The sequence below is a fragment of the Bubalus bubalis genome, chromosome 20, assembly GCF_019923935.1.
Source record: "Bubalus bubalis isolate 160015118507 breed Murrah chromosome 20, NDDB_SH_1, whole genome shotgun sequence".
Classification (NCBI taxonomy): domain Eukaryota; kingdom Metazoa; phylum Chordata; class Mammalia; order Artiodactyla; family Bovidae; genus Bubalus; species Bubalus bubalis.
Genome location: NC_059176.1, coordinates 11453634 through 11472817, shown reverse-complemented (window position 1 = coordinate 11472817; position 19184 = coordinate 11453634). Strand labels below are relative to the sequence as shown.

General features: G+C 36.4%; 1 protein-coding gene across 8 annotated transcripts in view; it reads left to right on the top strand.

Annotated features, from left to right (window-relative positions):
- Positions 1–19184, top strand: part of PPP4R4 (protein phosphatase 4 regulatory subunit 4) — a 101231-nt gene that overhangs the window by 35248 nt on the left and 46799 nt on the right. For 5 of the 8 annotated variants that reach the window (XM_025271819.3, XM_025271820.3, XM_025271818.3 and 2 more), the window contains 2 exons: positions 5197–5299; positions 18766–18913. In XM_025271819.3, the coding sequence (XP_025127604.1) occupies positions 5197–5299; positions 18766–18913 (251 nt within the window). Of the gene's footprint in view, positions 1–5196; positions 5300–15468; positions 15573–15678; positions 16904–16995; positions 17770–18765; positions 18914–19184 lie in introns of those variants that run through there. The other 3 variants (XM_025271823.3, XM_025271822.2, XM_044932738.1) reach the window with 3 other exon arrangements.

Below are 19184 nucleotides of genomic sequence, written 5' to 3'. Positions count from 1 at the left end.
TTTTTTAATATTCTGTTAAGGATTTTTGCATCTATATTCATGAGGGATATTGTTCTCTCTGTGCGGGTATTTTAATCTTTCTAGGTTTTGTTATCAGTATAGTAAGAGCTTCTTAAAGTGCTTTCAGAAAGTGTTCTTTCCCCTTCTGTTTTCTGGAAGAGAATGTGTAGAATGGTATTAACTCTTTGTTAAATGTTTGGTAGAATTCTCTAGTGAAACAATCTGAACCTTGAGATTTTTTCCAGGAGTTTTAAAATATGAATTAAATTTCCTTAATAGTTGTAGAACTATTCAAATAATGTTTTTTTGTATTGGATAAGTTGTGGCAGTTTGAGTTTTTTGAGGAATTGGTCTATTTTTTCTAAGTTTTCAGTTTTATGTGTGTAGAATCACTTATAGCATTCTCATATTATCTTTTTGATATGTACGGGGACTATGGCAATATTTCCTGTTTTAATTGTGACATTGGTAATTTGTGTCTTCTCTCATTTTTACTTTGTCAGTCTTGGTAAAAGTTAATCAGTGTTATTGATCCTTTAAAAGAACCAAGTCTTTGTTTCATTTATTTTTTTCTATTGTTTTATGTTTTTATTCCTTTGCTTGCATTGTGACTGTTTTGTTCTCAAGATGAAAAATTAGAGTACTAATTTGAGATTTTTGCCTCTTTTCCTCTTTCCTTTCATAAATGTATACATTTATTATTATAAATATAATAATTTTATATTTTGTATTTCATTTTCACTCAATTCAGTGTATTTTGAAAAATTGTCCTCTTTGACACAGTTATGTAGAAGTGTGTTGTTTCATTTCCAAGAATTCAGAGAGCTTTCTGTTATCTTTTTATTATTGATTTTTAGTTTGATTCCATTGTGGTCAGAGAGAACTCTTTGTATGAGTTCAGTTTTTAAAAGGACTGTTTTATGGCCCAGGATGTGGTTTTTCATGGTGTATGTTCTTTGAGCACTTGAAAAGAATGTGTATTCTACTGTTGTTGGATGGAGAGTGTTCTATAAAAGTTAATTAGATCTTGTTGGTTGTTGTTGAGTTCTATGTCCTTGATGACTTTCTGTTTAGTTCCATCAGTTGTTGGGAGAGGAGTATGAAAGTCTCCATCTACCTGTGTATTTGTCTAGACAACTTCTCTTTTCAGTACTGTAGTTTTTGTTTCAAATTATTTTGCAATTATATTTGATGTATACACATTTAGAACTGCTATGTCTTCTTGGTAGATTTCCTCTTTTATCATTTTATCATCAATGTCCCTGTCTACCTCTGGTGATTTTCTTTACAAGGGTCTTGACTTTATCTGATCTTAATTTGGCCACCACTGCTTTAATTTGGTTTATATTTCTGTGTTATATCATTTTCTGTCCTTTACTTTCAACTTGCTGATATTGTTATATTTGAAATTAGTTTCTTATGGCTGCATTTAGTTGAGTCAGGTCCTTTAATCCACTCTGCCAATCCCTGTCTTTTAATTGGTATAGTTAGATAATTTACCTTTAATGTAACTATTTATTTAGGGTCTTAAATCTACCATTTAATTTTTTTCCTGCTTTTATTTCCATGAAATATTTTGCCTTCCTATCTATGAGGTATTAGTGATCATATATTTTCCTAACTGCAAAGTAAGTAAATAAAATTTACTGAATGTTCATATTAAATATTCGTGACATCAGTTCATGCAATGAGTTATCCATTCATCCATCCTTTTAAGAGACTTTTGCTAATCTTCTGCTTTGGCCCAGGCATTGTCAGATGAAACATTCCTTTTTCAGGTATTTCTCTCCTCTTTTAGTTCTTTAGTGGTCTATTTGTTTCTCATGGTGTTGTAGTAAATCATCACAAACTGGATGGCTTAAAATAACAGAAATGTATTCTCTGAGAGTTCTGGATGCCAAAGGTAGCAAGTACTTTTTAAGCAACTGCTGCTGCTGCTACTGCTAAGTCTCTTTTTAGCAACTAGTAGTTGCTAAAAATAGCAACTGAGTCTGAAATCAGTAGCCACTGAGTCAAAATCAAGGTGTCAGAGGGGCTCTGGGGAAGAATCTGTTACTTGTCTATTCCAGCTTCTGGTGGTTGTCAGCACTCTCTGGCTTGTGGCAACATCACTCCAGTCTCTGCTTTGTGGCCAGATTGCCTCCTATTCTATCTTCTCTGAATGTCTCTTTTAAGGACACTTGTTATTTGGTTTATAGTCTACTGGATAATCCATGACCAGCTCTTTATCTCAAGATCCCTTTTCAAATTAAGATAACATTCACAGTTTCCAGGATTATGGAGTAGATATATTTTATGGGGGAGGGCACTCTTCAACCTGGGCTTCCCAGGTGGCTCAGTGGTAAACAATTCGCCTACCAGTTCAAGGCTGTATATTGTCACCCTACTTATTTAACTTATATGCAGAGTACATCATGAGAAAAGCTGGGCTAGAAGAAGCAGAAGTTGGAATCAAGATTGCCAGGAGAAATATCAATAACCTCAGATATGCAGATGACACCCTTATAGCAGAAAGTGAAGAAGAACTAAAGAGCCTCTTTATGAAAGTGAAAGAGGAGAGTGAAAAAGTTGGCTTAAAGCTCAACATTCAGAAAACGAAGATCATGGCATCTGGTCCCATCACTTCATGGGAAATAGATGGGGAAACAGTGGAAACAGTGTCAGGCTTTACTTTTTGGGGCTCCAAAATCACTGCAGATGGTGATTGCAGTCATGAAATCAAAGATGCTTACTCACTGGACTCCAGGAGTTGGTGATGGACAGGGAGGCCTGGCGTGTTGCGGTTCATGGGGTCGCAAAGAGTTGGACACGACTGAGCGACTGAACTGAACTGAACTACTCATTGGAAGGAAAGTTATGACCAACCTAGACAGCATATTAAAAAGCAGAGACATTACTTTGTCAACAAAGGTCCATCTAGTCAAGGCTATGGTTTTTCCAGTAGTCATGTATGGATTTGAGAGTTGGACTATAAAGAAAGCTGAGCACAGAATAATTGATGCTTTTGAACTGTGGTGTTGGAGAAGACTCTTGAGAGTCCCTTGGACTGCAAGGAGATCCACAGTCCATCGTAAAGGAGATCAGTCCTGGGTGTTCATTGGAAGGACTGATGTTGAAGCTCTAATACTTTGGCCACCTGATGCGAAGAGCTGACTCATTTGAAAAGACCCTGATGCTGGGAAAGATTGAGGGCAGGAGGAGAAGGGGACAACAGAGGATGAGAACCAATCGATTTGGACACTGTACTGCTATGCACAGGGTCTTGAAATTTAATGGTTGTAAAAAGGAAGATGTAAAGTGTGGAAGGTTGGATAGCATCACTGACTCAATGGACATGAGTTTGGGTAAACTCCAGGAGTTGATGATGGACAGGTAGGCCTGGTGTGCTGCGGTTCATGGTGTCGAAAAGAGCTGGACACGACTGAGCGACTAAACTGAACTGAACCAGTTCAGGATACACAGCAGACAAGAGTTTGATCCCTGGGTTGGGAAGATCCCCTGGAGTAGGAAATGGCAGCCCACCCCAGTATTCTTGGCTGGGAAATTCCATGGACTGAGGAGCCTGACAGGCTAGAGTCCATGGGGTTGCAAAGAATCAGACACGACTGAGTGACTGAGCACACACACATATGTACCATTCAACCAGCTGCAAGTAGTACTTTTATGTGCAATTTTATTTTCCCGTTTTTGATCTTCTCCTCACCTTGGCATGGCTCTCCTTTTTCCTTCCCTTCTCTTTCCTTCTTGAATTTTGTCTCTTAAAGCATTCACTTAGAGAGTGATGAGAATAGTGGAAAGATTGTACTGACCTATATTTTGCAGCCTACCATACTGTAACAGTGGCTCAGTGGAAAAGCGTCTGCCCGCAGTGCATGAGACACTGGAGATGCGTGTTCGATCCCTAGATTGGGAAGATCCCCTGGAGGAGAAAATGGCAACCCACTCCAGTATTCTTGCCTGAAAAATCCTATGGACAGAGGAGCCTGGCAGGCTACAGTCTCTGGGGTCGCAAAGAGTCAGACGTGACTAAGCGACTAAACAGAGATACTGCAGCAGGGAAAAGACTTTTTTTTCCACAGAAGGGCAGCTTCATTTAGTCAGAATATGCTGCTTATTAGCAGAATTTACAAAGCACTGAAGCAAATAGAATAATACTTGAAAACACTCTTTAAAAAAGCCATATTAAGGTCTTTTTTTCGGCTGTGCCACTTGGTATATGAGATCTTAGTTCCCCAACCAGGGGCTGAGCTCATGACCTCTGCGGTTGAAGCACGGAGTCTTAACCTTTGGACCACCGGGGAATTCCCCTTGTTAAGGCCTTATATACGTGTACTAACAAATAATTCCATTTGGAGAGTTAACTAAAATCATTTTTACTTAAATATTATGGCATCAGTAATTAACATTCAAATTAGTATCAGTTAAGGATAGGTGGAATTTCTTTCTGAGGTGACACCACATTTAATGACATCTGTTATAGCTATGTTTCAAGTTACTTGCACAACTTATGTTGCTTAGCTTATGTTTTAAAAACAAGTAAGTTTTTACATGAAAATGGTTCTTGAGAAGAATTTGAAGTATTTAGGCGGCTAGAGTATTACAGATTGTTTTGGTAACACCTTAGTGACCTAATGAATGCTGTATCAAAAAGGTACCATATAAATACACCCTACTGACTTTTAAAAATATAGAGTATATATATTATTAAGTTTCTGGCAACTCGGAGTCAGTGGAGTGCAACAGATTGTTTCATTGTACTAGAAGAAAGTTGTATGATTCTGCTATAGCTAATTTTGTTGCTGTCCCTGCTGTTGTTATGATTATTAGTATTTTACTGTAATGATCTATTTTTATAAAGTATAGCAAACTGGCAGGTCATAGGGGAAAATGAGGTCGAATTTTAAAGTAAGTATTTAATAATGGTCTCAATATTTTTTCAATAAGACGTGTAGATAATCATGTTTTAGCATAAACATAATTAATATCTCCATGTATTTGTTGTAAGATTTACCTAATGAAATTTCATCTCTGGCTTAATTTTTATATCTAATTGATACATTTAAAGTTTAAAATTGTCAGAAGTTTGGTGTTCATTATTAAAAGCAGTTGTTTTCAAGTTAATCCCTGCCTTTTACAATGTAAATTATAATCACAAATTTATAGTTACAAATCTTAAATTTGTGTTTTCTTTGTAAGTGCTGGTCAGGATATCCAGGGAACAAGCGTGGTTGCGAATCTTCCATTTCTGATGCGACAGAACCCTGCTGAGACACTTCGGAGAGTCTTGCCAAAAGTTAGAGTAAGTTGCTGTGAAATAAGATTTGAATTCATCATGTTTTCCCAGTAGTACGTTGTCATTGCCAGGAGAAAATTTCAGAGCTTTGGATGGCTGATCTTTTGTACCTAACCACTGAGTGGAGGAAGTATTATAAATATTTTGAATTATTTTGAAAATATTTAGAGAACTTAGCTGATGGAAATGGAGAAATCTAGATCTTAAACTACAGAGTTTTCTGTAATCATTTTCTCAGTAGAAACATTATGTTTTCAGTAGCTCAAAAAAAATCTTAGTCTTGTAAAATCATAGCAATCTTTTTTGGTATTCTGTTGACATAAACATATTATTAATAGTATTTCTAGAACATTGATAATACGATTTAACTGATAGTCTTAATAGTCACCTTTTGGTGACTGCTCAAGAATCATCAAATAAAGATTGGATTATGGCCACTGCAGTTTTAGTTTTACATTTAATTCCTTTCTAAATTCCTTCAGATTAGTTTTCCTGCTACTAATAAAATGTTTGATCTACTAGAACTTTCTTTTCTTTATTTAATATTGATTATTAATATATAATATTAAATATCTGATGCATACTATTTATTATTTATTTGTACCATATGCAAAGTGTTCTGTAATAGAACTTGAATGAACACAACAGATAATGCCTTTTGGGTCCTCAGGGAGCTTACCTACTAATGAGGTCAAGGAGGTTACATAGTACTGGGGGTTCTGTTTGCGAATAGTGAGTTTTATAGACTTTGCTTTGGCTTTCTGTTTGGATTAACTTAAAAAAGATTTTTTTAAATTAATTTATATGTGTTTAAAATACTGTTGTTATGTGCCCTTGGGTTTTATTTTTAGGCATATACAGCATGCTTCCAGTGATGAAGATCAGGGATATAACATGTTATTTTTATAAGATGCCCAGATTTCTATGCAGGCAGTATGGATATATTTTGTGTATATATGTGGGTGTGTGGGTGTGTGTGTATGTGTGTGTGTGTGTGTGTGTGTGTGTGTATATATATATATATATATATAAACACATTATAGAGGTGAATGGAGAAATTGCTTTTTTTTAGTAGTGTATGTGATTCAAAAACAAAGGAAGCTTTTTCGTGTCTGTTTTTCTCAGCTCATTCTGTAATTTCAGTGGAATTAAGTCTATACAATTTAGGTTTAATTTCTCATTCAACTAAAGTGATATTAACTGACCTAAGCTTGTTAGTATGTCACCTGGGAATACCAGTTAAACACTTGTAGAAGGGAACAGGTGTAGATCCTCTTGACTAAGGAGTTATTATGCATAAGCAAATTAGATTTATAGCTCAAAATATTGAGTACATTGTACACTCTGCATTGAGCAGGCTGAATCTGGTCCAAGAGAACATGCTGCAAGTTAAAAGTTTCATAAAGCAAGAATGAAAGGTGAAGGACAGATAGTGGTGAGCTTTAGAGGTCTCTGAATTATTTTGAAAAAAAGTGTTTGCCGAAGAGTTCACACTAAAGTTAATTAAATACTAACGTCTAAAAAAAGTTTTAATTTCATGGAAATATATACAGAATATTACATAGAGAGTATTTATACAAAGAGTCAAATGTTTCTGCTGAAACTATATAACTGAGTTATAGAGGACAAGATTTTAGTAACCTTTTAAAGAAATATTAAGTTTAATTCATAATACAGAAGATTAACTGAATAAATGCATATAAGGAAAATATAAACTAATGACAATATTATACTAAGAAAATCTTTATTGCTGAATGATTTCATTCATTTCGTTAATCAACAAGCAGCCATTTATTTAGGGTGCTCATCTATCTTACCCTTTACTATAAAATGTAGAAAACAGTCCCTGATTAGATTCTGTATCAGGAAGACATAGAAACTATGGAAAACAATGAAAGAACAAGCATAGGGGATTATTTAATGTGTGGTTCTGACTTTATGTAAAAATGCTGATGAATTAAGCAAATGGGAAAGACTTTTTAATGGGGGCAATAATATGGACTTTAATAGAGGGTTTAATGTAAAATGTAGGCAGCTGAACATTTAAGCAACCGCACCTCAAATAATAAAACCTATGTTTATGAGCAAATCATTTAAAATCATAATGTTCAATATTAAGATTTATTGGTACGCATAACACCTTCTTTAATTCTGCCTTGCTTCTCTGAGTGGTGACTTCCAGGTGATACAAGTATGACAAAAATCACACAGAGCTGCTTTATTCACTTTTGCATGGCCATACTCTCTTAGCTAATTTTATAAAAAAGCAATCTTGTGTCTCAAAGTGAGCATTTAGTAATAATGGCTTCGTAAATATTTACTGAATACCTCACACTATTCTAAGCTCTGAGAAGACAGAGGTGAACAAAACAAGAACTTACCCTCAAGGAAGTTTTTTAGGGGGGCGGGAAATAGACATTAAACAAGTGGGTGAGCATGAAAAACAGAGTAAAGTGGGGGAGGGGGAGGTGGGGAAGTTGGAAGTGTGAGGGCACTAACTGAACATTGGGAGGTCAAAGAAGCATCTCTGAGGAATTGAACGCTGAAGGGATGGGATAGGAGGAACAGCCATTTGAGGAGATGAGAACAAGTGGTCCAGGCAAAGAGAGCAGAAGGAGTTGGGGGAATTCAAAGAGGTCGTAAGTGTGGTGGAGTCCAGTGGGTAAGGGTAGGTCGTGACTTGAAGAGGTTAGAGAGATGGTCAGTGACAGAGTGTGCAAGAGTCATTCTTTCTTCGAACAGTAGAAGGCCTTGAAGACTTGAAGCTGGGCAGGACTTTGAGAAGGGTTTATCCCGTTGACATTTTGCAGTGATCATTTTGCTAATTGTGTGGAGAGTAGATTGGAGTGGGAGGAAGTTGCAGCTCTAGTCCTTGTAGTATGTGAAGCTGGCTTGGAGCAGAAGAGTGAATTAGGATGACAGAGAATGGTGGATATATCTGAGATGTATTTATTGAGATAGAATGAACTTAATGATGGACCCGAGGTGGGAAATGGAGGAATGACTTCCAGATTTCTGGATTGTTTCTGCTGGTTTTGAGTGTCTTGGTTGATAGTTTATTGCGTCAATAGGGAAAAATAATTTGAATACTTACTAATGCTAATCTTCTATGATTGATTCACTTTTCGAGAATTTAAAGACATGAATAATAAATATTTTGTGTAAGAAGTTAATCGTTCTCCAGATTCTTTTCACATTTATAGCAGTAGTATAAGCAGCTTTTTAGAACTCACACTGTACCTTATCTTTACCTTGAAGAACATCAGATAAAGTGATGAAGATTTTTCTGGCCTTATGTATTATAAATTTTCACCAAACAAAATATTTTTAATTCTGTTTTTGTTTTGTTGTATAGCGTATGCATTTCATCTTTATAATAATGTATTAACTTAAAAATGGCTTTTAAAACAGGTTGCTGTTTTCACTGGTTTAGAGACGAAGGAATTTGAGGTTAAAAATAAAATGGCAGAAAGAGAGGCAGGATTAGAATTGAACTCATCGTAGTATTCTACAATTTGCTTTCTAAATTCTATCCATAGTGGACGATGAATGATAGTGCAATTAGATCAGTGCAATTAGATCACTCATCTCAAGGTTAATTTAAGTAAGAGTCCAGAAAGGAAACATTTTGACCTCCATTCAAATTCTCTAATTCTAGATATGAGACATGTCTGAATGTACAGTTGACCTTTCAACAGCATAGGTTTGATCTGCTTGGGCCCATCTTTACTTGAACTTTTTCAGTAAATATGTACCGCAGCCCTTCACGATCAGGTTTCAGTTGAATATGTGGTTACCAAATCTGGGAAACAGGGAGGGTCCACTGTAAAGTTTTATTTGGATTTCCCACTAAGTGGAGGATTGGCACCCCTAAACCATGTTGTTCAGGGTCTGCTGTAATTACTGTATCTATTTTTAATCCTAGGATATCTTTTGAAAAAGAAAGGCTTTTTCTGTGGTCTTTGTTGATTAAGTTTGAATTCTTCCTATGACATATTACGTTGAGTTAATATTGGATATTAAGATTTGACTTGAACTTCTGGTTGTCTGAAAGTGAAAGAATTTGTTTCACCAGCATACATTTCTAAAATACTGTGGTCCTTTATAAAATTTAAAATAGTGATATCATTAGCCATGTGATATCAGTGCCTTCTTTATAAATCAAGTGCAAAAAAAGTCTCTGCTTGTTGAGTTATTGGATCCTGTTATTGTTTTTTCACTTACTTTGGGAACCAAAAGATATGGCGTAAAACCATCTATTAGAAGATGTGCAATGTCAGGAACAGATAGAAATAGCTAGCATTTGTTGAGGTCTTAAGATGGGTGAAGCACTCTGTCAAACATTTTACAGCTCTTTGTTGATTTTTTATCTCTCTGAATGCCCATGGCAGTTCTATATGGGTCACAACTTAAGTCAGTTAACTTTCCCAAAGTCACAAAACTAGCAAGTGGTGTGATGAGGTTTGAATGAGTCTGACACACAGGTTCTTCCTCTTAACTGCTGTACCACTGCCTCATTAGCTAATCATGATGTCAATAAATATGTAATATGTCATTTTAGTTCCTAAGCCTTAGTCATCTCTCCTCTGATTACTGTAGTAGCCTCTTCACTGGACCTGTTGCTCCTTTTGCTCTCTGGAGCCCATTCGGCCAGAGGGATCTTTCATTTATTTATATATTTAGGAACAAATTAATACATTTATTTATTTATTTAGGAACAAATAAACTTTGACAAAGAAAACTGTGTATATTCAAAGTATACAATGTGATGATTTAATATATATTATACATTGTGAAATACTCACCCCTATCAAATGAATTAATACATCCATCATCTCACATAGTTAATTTTTTTTCTTCAGGGAGATCTTTTAAAGATCTTTCAGAGAGATCAATCATATCTTTTCTTCTTGAATGAAAACTACTGAAGTGGTGTGGTAGGCAGAACAGTTCCTACCACATCCCGGAACTATACATGTCACTTTCTTTAGAAAAAGAGCTTTTATAGATGTGGGTAAGGATCTTGACTGAAGGAGATTATCCTGGATTATCGGGGTGGGCCCTAAATGCCAGCACATGCATCCTTAAAAGAGGAATGCAGAGGGAGGTTTGACCCAAACCTGGAGGAGGAAGCAGCATGAAGACAGAGGCAGGGACTGCAGTGATGTGGCCACCAGCCAAAGAAGGCCAACAACTACTAGAAGCTGGAAGAGGCAAGTACCTGATCCTGCCTAGTGGGGAGTGTGGCCTTGCCAACAATTTGATTTTGACTGAGTGATACTCATTAGGACTAATGGCCTCCAGAACGGTGAGAGAATACATTTCTGTTGTTCTAAGCCTTTCAGTTTGTGCTAATTTATCATACCAACCACAGGAAAGTGGCTCAGTGGTAAATAATCCACCTGCCAATTGTAGGAGATGCAGAAGACGTGGATTCGATCCCTGGGTCGGGACAGTTCCTTGGAGTAGGAAACGGCAGCCCAGTATTCTTGCCTGGACAATCCCATGGACAGAGGAGCCTGGCAGCCTATAGTCCATGGGGTTGCAAGGAGTTGGACACAACTGAGCAATTGAGCATGCACATAGAGGAAAGTAATACAAGTAACTTCTCATTTCAGATAGAATAAAACTCCTTCAGTTCTCTAAAATGACCCTGACTAGCTTTCTACCTCACCTACCATTCTTTTCTGTTTCTTCCGTCAGAACAGAAGTCTTGTCAGTCTGATTTATCACTCTGTCCCCAGAATGTAGAAAAGTACTTGGCAAAAATAGGCACTCAAAAATAATTTTAAAACAAGCATTGATTGAGCTTAATATTCTGAGACAGTAAGTGTCTACCTGAAAGATCAATGACACATTGGCCTGAACCACTAATGGCATTCTTGGATGAGAAGTATAAACAGTCTATCAGTGGAGTGATACGGTGCCGACTTATGTTTCTAGGGAGACCTTTTTTGCGGGGAAGAGTGGGAGAAAGATACATATTAGGGAAGAGATAAAGTAGACTTAATCATATGAAACTTGATTATTTAAGATCAGTATATGTGGTGCCCCCATCTTTTGATTCTGAAAAGGTTTATCACTTCTACTTTTCTCGTAAGTTTCTCCCAATGTGATTATTTGAGTATTTTATATCTACTGAATAAAAGTAGATTTAAAAAATTTTATTAAAAAATTTTTATAGACAACCTTTACTATGTAAATAAATATGTTTGTTACTGAAAGCTTTACCTACTCTTTAAGTTCTGTTTCAAGTGGTACAGAGATGTGGATAACCAAGATAATAAAGTGAAGAACCTGCCCCGTGGGCCAGGCCTTGTGCTCAGCAGTTTAGATACATCCTCTTAAACTTCTTAACAATTCCATGCCATATATTTATTCTTGTTTGACAGTTGAGAAAATCTAGGCTGAAAAAATTCTGTTCGACTATCATGTTTTGTTTAAGCATGCAATTATATAATTTATTCTTACAATACACCAAGAAAAAAAGAAATCGTCTTAACTAAAAGAGTTAAAGAGCACAGAGATGATACAAATTGCCTTTTCCTTTGGTTTGTACTTCAAAAATAAAAGTACCTGTCTTCCTCACTGCCCATGATGTTTTCTGAGAAAAGTTAAAAGTTAAGTTCTTGAAAAAAGAAGGGTTTTGTAAAGGCAACACAGTTCTACATAATAAGCAGAACATGATGTTCCAGACTCCCTGCAGATCATAAAAAGCCCACAGTAGAGTAGGTCTCTACTGACAGGCTAAGCATTTAAGGACACTCTGATGTGAAGTAAGGTGAAGAAGAAAGTAAAGTTATTCCTGTAATGTCAGATTGATGGAGAAAATTTATGAAGGTCAGAATTGATCTTATGAGGAATTTTTACAGGAAAGGAAGCATAAAATTGTGTAACTTATTCTTCCAGTTCACTAAGAAAAAAAAAGAAGTAGCATTAACCAAAGGATTTAGAGAGAGCATAGACAGATGGTATAAAATGACTCTTCTCTGGTTTATAGCTTAAAAATAAAAGTACACTGACCACAATGCATTCTGAAAATAATATCTGTGTTATATCTTTTTATGTATATCCATAAAGACAAAATAGAGTAACATCATTAATTCTTTGATGATAGTAGTAAATTCAATGAAAACATTGACTGTAAATATAGTTGTTTTCCGGGCATATATAAAAATTACACAAGCTAGTATTCTTAATAGATCTAAAAATACTGCCTTTCAGTATGATAAATTCTAGTGGAGACCAGTGTTCTCACTTGAATTTCTTAGTCATTCAATCATTTGTTATTTTTATCCTGCCTACAGTAAAAATGAGCTGGAACTTCTGAATCTCTTAATTAGAAAATCTTTCATTTCTGTGATAATGGGACCACCATTACTACTTGAATATGGTTTCTGACTTTAGGCATTTGGATGATACAAAGGATAATTTATGGATATGTTGATCTACAATCCTTGCAAAATTATAAAACTAAGAAGATATTCACATATTATACCATAATAAAGGTCTTTGTTTGATTTAAAACTGTATGGATTTACTAGCCTTTTGGTAGTGTGTTGAGGTAGATAGCCTAGAAAATGTTCTCATATCAGAACATCTTGACACTCTAGATGAGGTCTGACAAGCATTCTTTTAAATGTACGGTTAAGCTTGTAAGAGAGTAAGGCATATTCAGGGCTCAGAAACAAAACAGTCCCATCCACTTCTACTTAGGTATGTGCAGGAAAGCATCATTCCTGTTCTAACAATGATGGCTTGTGTTCACAAAATTCACATGATCATAACTTTTCTCAAGCCCATCGGAAGTGGTCACAAAGAAACAAGTGAACTCTATTCAGAAGAGCTCTCTAAAGAGCAATGGGACACAAGGATGCTGACTTTTGACAAGAGTTTCAGAGGAAGAACTGGCCACCAGATAAAATCGTTAGGAAAAATCAGCTAAACTGTTAAAAAGTTTTTAAAGATCGCTATCCATTTGGAATAGCTCAGAGCTCCAGACACAAGGGAACTTGGCACTCACTTGTGGGCTCTTTGCCACACACCCCGTTGGGCAGGGTAGGAGGCTGGAGAGAACCTCCTTTGGTGATGCAGGTGTGACTGTTTGTTGATTCTTACTGGGGAACAGGGAACCACCCACTTCCTCACAGTGATGTGTGTGGACATATAGGGAATTTCAGCAGAAAGAATCGAATGAGAGTGCGTACTTAGAGGATGACCAGATGCATTGCTGGCCCTGCCCTGTGCTATGTCTTCAGCTCCTTGGCTGTAACTAAATGGATATGTTTCAATATTGGAATGTATATCATCAATAGCAGCCCCTCAAAGGTAGGAAAACATGTCTTTGACTTTTCTCCAGTTTCTCAGAATACTTCATGTGATGTTGGTACTTAATAAATAGGATTTTCCTGGTGGCTCAGTGGTAAAGAATCCTCCTGCTTAGCGGGAAATGCAGGTTTGATCCCTGGGTTGGGAAGATCTCCTGGAAAAGGAAATGGCAACCCATTCCAGTATTCTTGCCTGGGAAATCCCATGGACAGAGGAGCCTGGTGGGCTGCCATCCATGGGGTTGCAAAGAGTCAAACACCACTGAGCAATTAAATAGCAACAGCAGCTTAATAAATAGCTGTGACTGAAATTAAAATTATACTATCAAAATTAGACTTTCATTGGCTTAGAGATTAGGATAGAAGGGGAAAGTGACTGACTAGAGAGAAAAGAAGGCATTACTTGCTATAGAAATGTGTCAGACTTTCCAGTGCCATCTCCCCCTGTAAACCGTTTATAATTTCTTTTTTCAAAAAAATGTTTAATAAAGTGGAACATTTGAAATGGTTATTTATAGCTCTTGTGTCCATTAGTTATTTCTTTGAAATGGGCACATCCTTTTTTTGCAGTGTTTAAAATTTTTATTTACAGTTCGAGTGTAAATCATGAAATTTCTGATGAGTCTGATTTATTATGTGTGAAAAATGACAGAGTTGTTCCAGCTCAAAGTTCAGTTTCAGAACCGTGGTCTTGAAATGCACTGATTTTTTTGGGTGTCCTGGTGATTATGCATGGCTGGATACTTCATTGCATGCTTGCAGTCATCTAGTGATAGTTTCTATTGGTACAGCTGTTTCCTTTTTTGGAAAGAGATATTCTGATATTTTTATGTGTACCTCCTCATGAACCTTGTTGATCACTGAAACAGATTAAAAGAGGGTAAAACACACCCTTTTTATTCCTGTCTGCCGCCTCCTCTTTATTTTCCCTTCTCAGAATTTGATTTTTGATACTCTCAACTAGTTCTCCCCATCCTTCATGTAAGTGTGGAACATGGCAGTGAGTGATCAGGGAGTGAATGAGATACTGTAGTTAAATTGTTAAAGATATTTCAGGGTTGGCGTTCCAATTATTCATATTTAAATCAGTTCTAAAGTCTTTTATAAATAGTATAATTATATAGTAAAAAGAGTTGTTCACTATTACTGTTAGGTACTAAAAATTCCCATACTGTGACTCTCAGAACCCCAGATATTTTATATGTCATAGGTTAATATTTTAATATAAAATATAAATACTAGATTAGTATTTTAATATCTGCCCCAGGTTAGTATTTTCATATTTAACTCCCTATTATTTAATTTCAAAATAATCAGTGATGTTATCTCTAAAAATATACAAAGATACTTTGTAATTTTAGGATTCCTTTACCTTTAACAGCAGTCTTTACAGTAGATATGTTTATCAGTTTTATTTTAAAAGTTTAGTTTCCAAATATGTGGACTCCAAATATTTGCTCTTTTGGAATAAGCCAGTGATTTACTTATCCTTCTCTGTGTTGTGTACTGTAAAGAGAAAGGTCTTCTGGATGCATATGATGTAGGTTTATTGGAGGCAGCAGTTTCCTTCTCGGCAAGGACTGTATTACGTTGTCTACAAAATGCTTTCTTGCAGCATTCATGCTAACTAAAGACTGAATTGAAACACAGAAGTGTCTAGTACATTTTCCTTCCTTGAGTGGGACTTGTTTTTTTAAATTTGAAAGTGTACCATTCACTCATTTATAAAATGTCTTATTTCATTTTTGAGGAATTTGAGTTGGAATGCCAGCCCCACGATAGTATGTAAGAGGAACAGTAACTGGCATTAAGGCATGCACTTAAGCAATAGAGGAATTTACTTTTCAGTGTCTTCCAAGGTCCATGAGGATGCACACTTATTTACCCAGAGAGTATGGATCTCACTATGTTTGTCCAGAGGGTGTGACTCTGTGGAGGAGAAACAGGAACTGGTAAGTATCACGTTCTTATTGTATTATGTTTCAGAAAAATATGTTTAGAAATCAATTGAATTTTAGCATTGATGAAGTCTCTTAGTCTGTGCTGGTTTCTTAACAGTGGACAGTCCCAGATGTTGAAGTCAGCACAACAAGAGAAAAACCCAAATCCTGATAAGACTTGAGGATTTTTCGAAAATTAAATGCAAAATAGTTGGGGCATATGTTGCTGCGGGAGTCAAGACTAAGTAATACAGTAAGAAGATGTGAAGTTGGAGAACTCCTCCTGTTCCTCCTTTGCATAAAGTTCGCACACGTCCAAAACCCAGGACCTTAATGACTTTAAGAGGGGCAGAATCACATCTCTTGGAACTTAAAACAGCAGACTCATGTGAACTGGAATGCACACTGTGGCCCTCACAATTTATTTAAATATTTCTTTGCAAAGTGCTTTCTGTTTCTAAATAAAAGCTGTGCCTTCTGAAACCTGTAAGTCATGTATCCTGGCCACATCAAATCTTCTAGAAGTGTTTTCCAAATCCAGAATTCTTAGTTTGGAGCAAAAGGCTTTTTTGGGAAACAGTATGAGAGGGGGATGTGGGAGGGTTATTTCAGAGACCAGTTGCTGCTCTGCTTTACACCTTATCATTGCTTCTCTTTTTCTTTTCAGCCTGGAACTCTTAAGATACATAATTGAAAAAAGCTCGTGAAATGACATGTGTGTGTGTGGTACAAAAGTTTAAAACAAAATGCAACAGAAATCAGCTACCCTAATATGTGATCAGTTTTCTGGGAATGAACCCCACCATGTAGGCATCTGCCAAGTCTCTGACACTACCACCTACAGACTCAGGGTTGATGTAAGCCATGCCTTAGTAAATGGTGACGAGGAGTGCAGAGTCTGTGTGAAAGAATTCAATCCTTGACTTTGGCATTAGGCCAACAAAGCTTAAGTCTTAGAGTTGCCTATGACAAGCATGCTGGCCTTGAGCAAGATGCTTGACAGCTCTGTGTCTTTCCATGCTGTAGAATGACATGTGTTATCTCCTAGTCTGATGCCTGGCAGTGATCTCACCATGCTGAATTAAGGACTCTGGGTACATGGTCTAAATCACGGTTACAGAGACATTGGGGTAGGAAAAATGGCAGGAACATCTCCATACTGACATGATAGAGAATTGAGAATGCATTTCTATATGATCCATTTTTGCTTTGCCTTATATCTAATTCTCCCAACCCCTAATCTTTAGGACTCACTTCAAAATCTCTTGAAGCCACCTTTTAGGAGATGTGGACAAAGTGTGTGAAGGGAGAGAGCCACAAGAGCAGGAAGTTTAGGTGAAAGGGTAAGAGATATTCAGTCATCCAGCAATTACTCACTGAATGCCTGCTGTGTGCCGTAGGAGTTGGGGATACAGTAGTGAATCAGACAAAATCAGACAAAAAAATTCAGTAGTCATGATGCTTGTATTCTAGATGTGGGAGATAGACTGTAAACAAATGACTGTATTATATGTTGGATAATGGTGATGATCAACCCAGTTGGGTCATGGTGAGGGCTGGGACGGAGGGGTGGCTTTCGGTTTAAAATAGGATCATCAGGGAATGGCTCACTGAAAAGGCGATGAGAGTAGAGGCTTGAGGGAGTTCAGACAGCCGACTGTGTGGAAATCTGGGAAAAGAGGAAATTGGGAGGCAGATCTTTGTAAATCATTGAAAAGGTTTTGACTTTTCCTCTGAGTGGGTTGGAAAACCACTGGAGAGTTTTGAGTGGAAAAGTGACATGATCTGACTTTAGAAGAATCTCTCTGGCTGCTGTAAAGAATGGATAATAGAGAGGCAGTGATAGAATCAGACACTGATTAGCAGGTTATTGAAGTAATTCAGGCTGGAGATGATGGTGGCTTGGACCAGCATGGTAGTGATAAAGGTGATTGATGGTCAGATTTGGGGCAGGATTGACTGCTCATTTGATTATGGGAAGTAAGCAACTAAGAGGAGTTAAGGATGACTCCAGAGTTTTAGGGTTGAAAGTTGGAAGGACAGAGTTATCCTGTATTGTTTACTGAGTTGGAGAAGATAGGAGGAGGAACAGGTTTTGGGGAGAGATGGGTTCAGGTGATGAGACTCTTACCAGATATCCAAGGGTGCTGTAGAGGAGACAGTCGGATATACAGTGGTCATTATGTAAATGCTCAGTTTGCACAAGTTGGTAAGTCATAAAACTTCTATGTAAATGATTTAAATCAAATCTTTAAGAAGATGAAGCCATATCTATGTTTTATATATTAGGAAATAATGCAGAAAGACTAATTTTCCTAACATCGCAGATATGAAACTTTGTTTTATGGATGCGAGTTCCACATCTTGTTCTACCAAGTTTTTTAGTTATAAAAATAGGCATACAGGGAAAATTCCAGTAGTTACCGTAATTGATTAAACAAAGTAATGCTTTTGACTATATTTATGTTATGCACACTTACATAGTCTTCTAGAGAAATACAGGTGAGACCTTGGTGAAGTTTATATGAAAGATAGGTTTTCTTTTGTTTTACTCTTTGATTTGTTAAACTATTCTAATGTAGACTTTGACTTTAAAAGGTGAATGGAGATGGTTATGAATATAACTAATTTTTAAAAACATTCTTATATTAAGCAAAATTCCTTTTTTAAAACAGTTTACTTCATAGTAATTTGTGTTCTTGTCACTTGTTTAAAGGGGAAAATACATTTTCACAATCATAAGTGTATTCCTTTTTTATAGTAAAATGCATAATATTTATTTTTTGAAGCAGAAATACAAGTAATAAAAACACATGCAGTTGTCTAAGTTTTGGCATTATTGTTTTCGGTGGGGTGGCAAACTGTACAATACAAATAGGAAAACAGAAACTGAGATCTGTTAAAATGCCAATTCTATTATCTAAAGGTGTATGTACTTTTAATGATTTTTATGCAGTAAAACAATGGAGTGCTATAAATTATCTAAGACATTTAAAACTTTATGTGGTCTAATGAGTTAAACAATCAGGAGCAGATTAATATAGTTTTCTTAAATAAAGTATTAAGAAGAAGTACCTATCCTTAAAGGTCATATATGGTTATTTTGTAGAATATGACTGTTTGGTTTCTATGACCTTGGATTTTAAAAAAATTATAACTTCTGATCTCTTATCTCTGTAATAGCAAACTCTTTCTGATTATACAGGAAGCCCTGCATGTTGCAGGGGTGGAAATGCAGTTAACGGCTGCAGTGTCATTTTTGACCATCCTGCAGGACGAATCGGTGTCAGTTCATACCTATGCCCACTCCTTCCTCCAAGTCATCCTACTGCACCTGGAGCACAGGGATGCAGGTCAGGGGCCTGGCATGCTTCATCCTACATGTACTAATTGTTGCTCATATGTGGCTGTGATCTTTGAGTCATGGTAGTCTGATGACCGCAATTGAGTGAGGCTGTTCTCCCTAAGAGTTGGTCAGTGGGGTGACTAAAATTCATGATGGCTCATTTTGGACCAATCCAAAAAATTCAGTGCCGTTTGAAGCCTGAAGACCCATAGTTTATGCTTTCTTCTTAGATTTGCTTCTTATACAACACTTACATTTAATTATAGTATAAGAAAAAA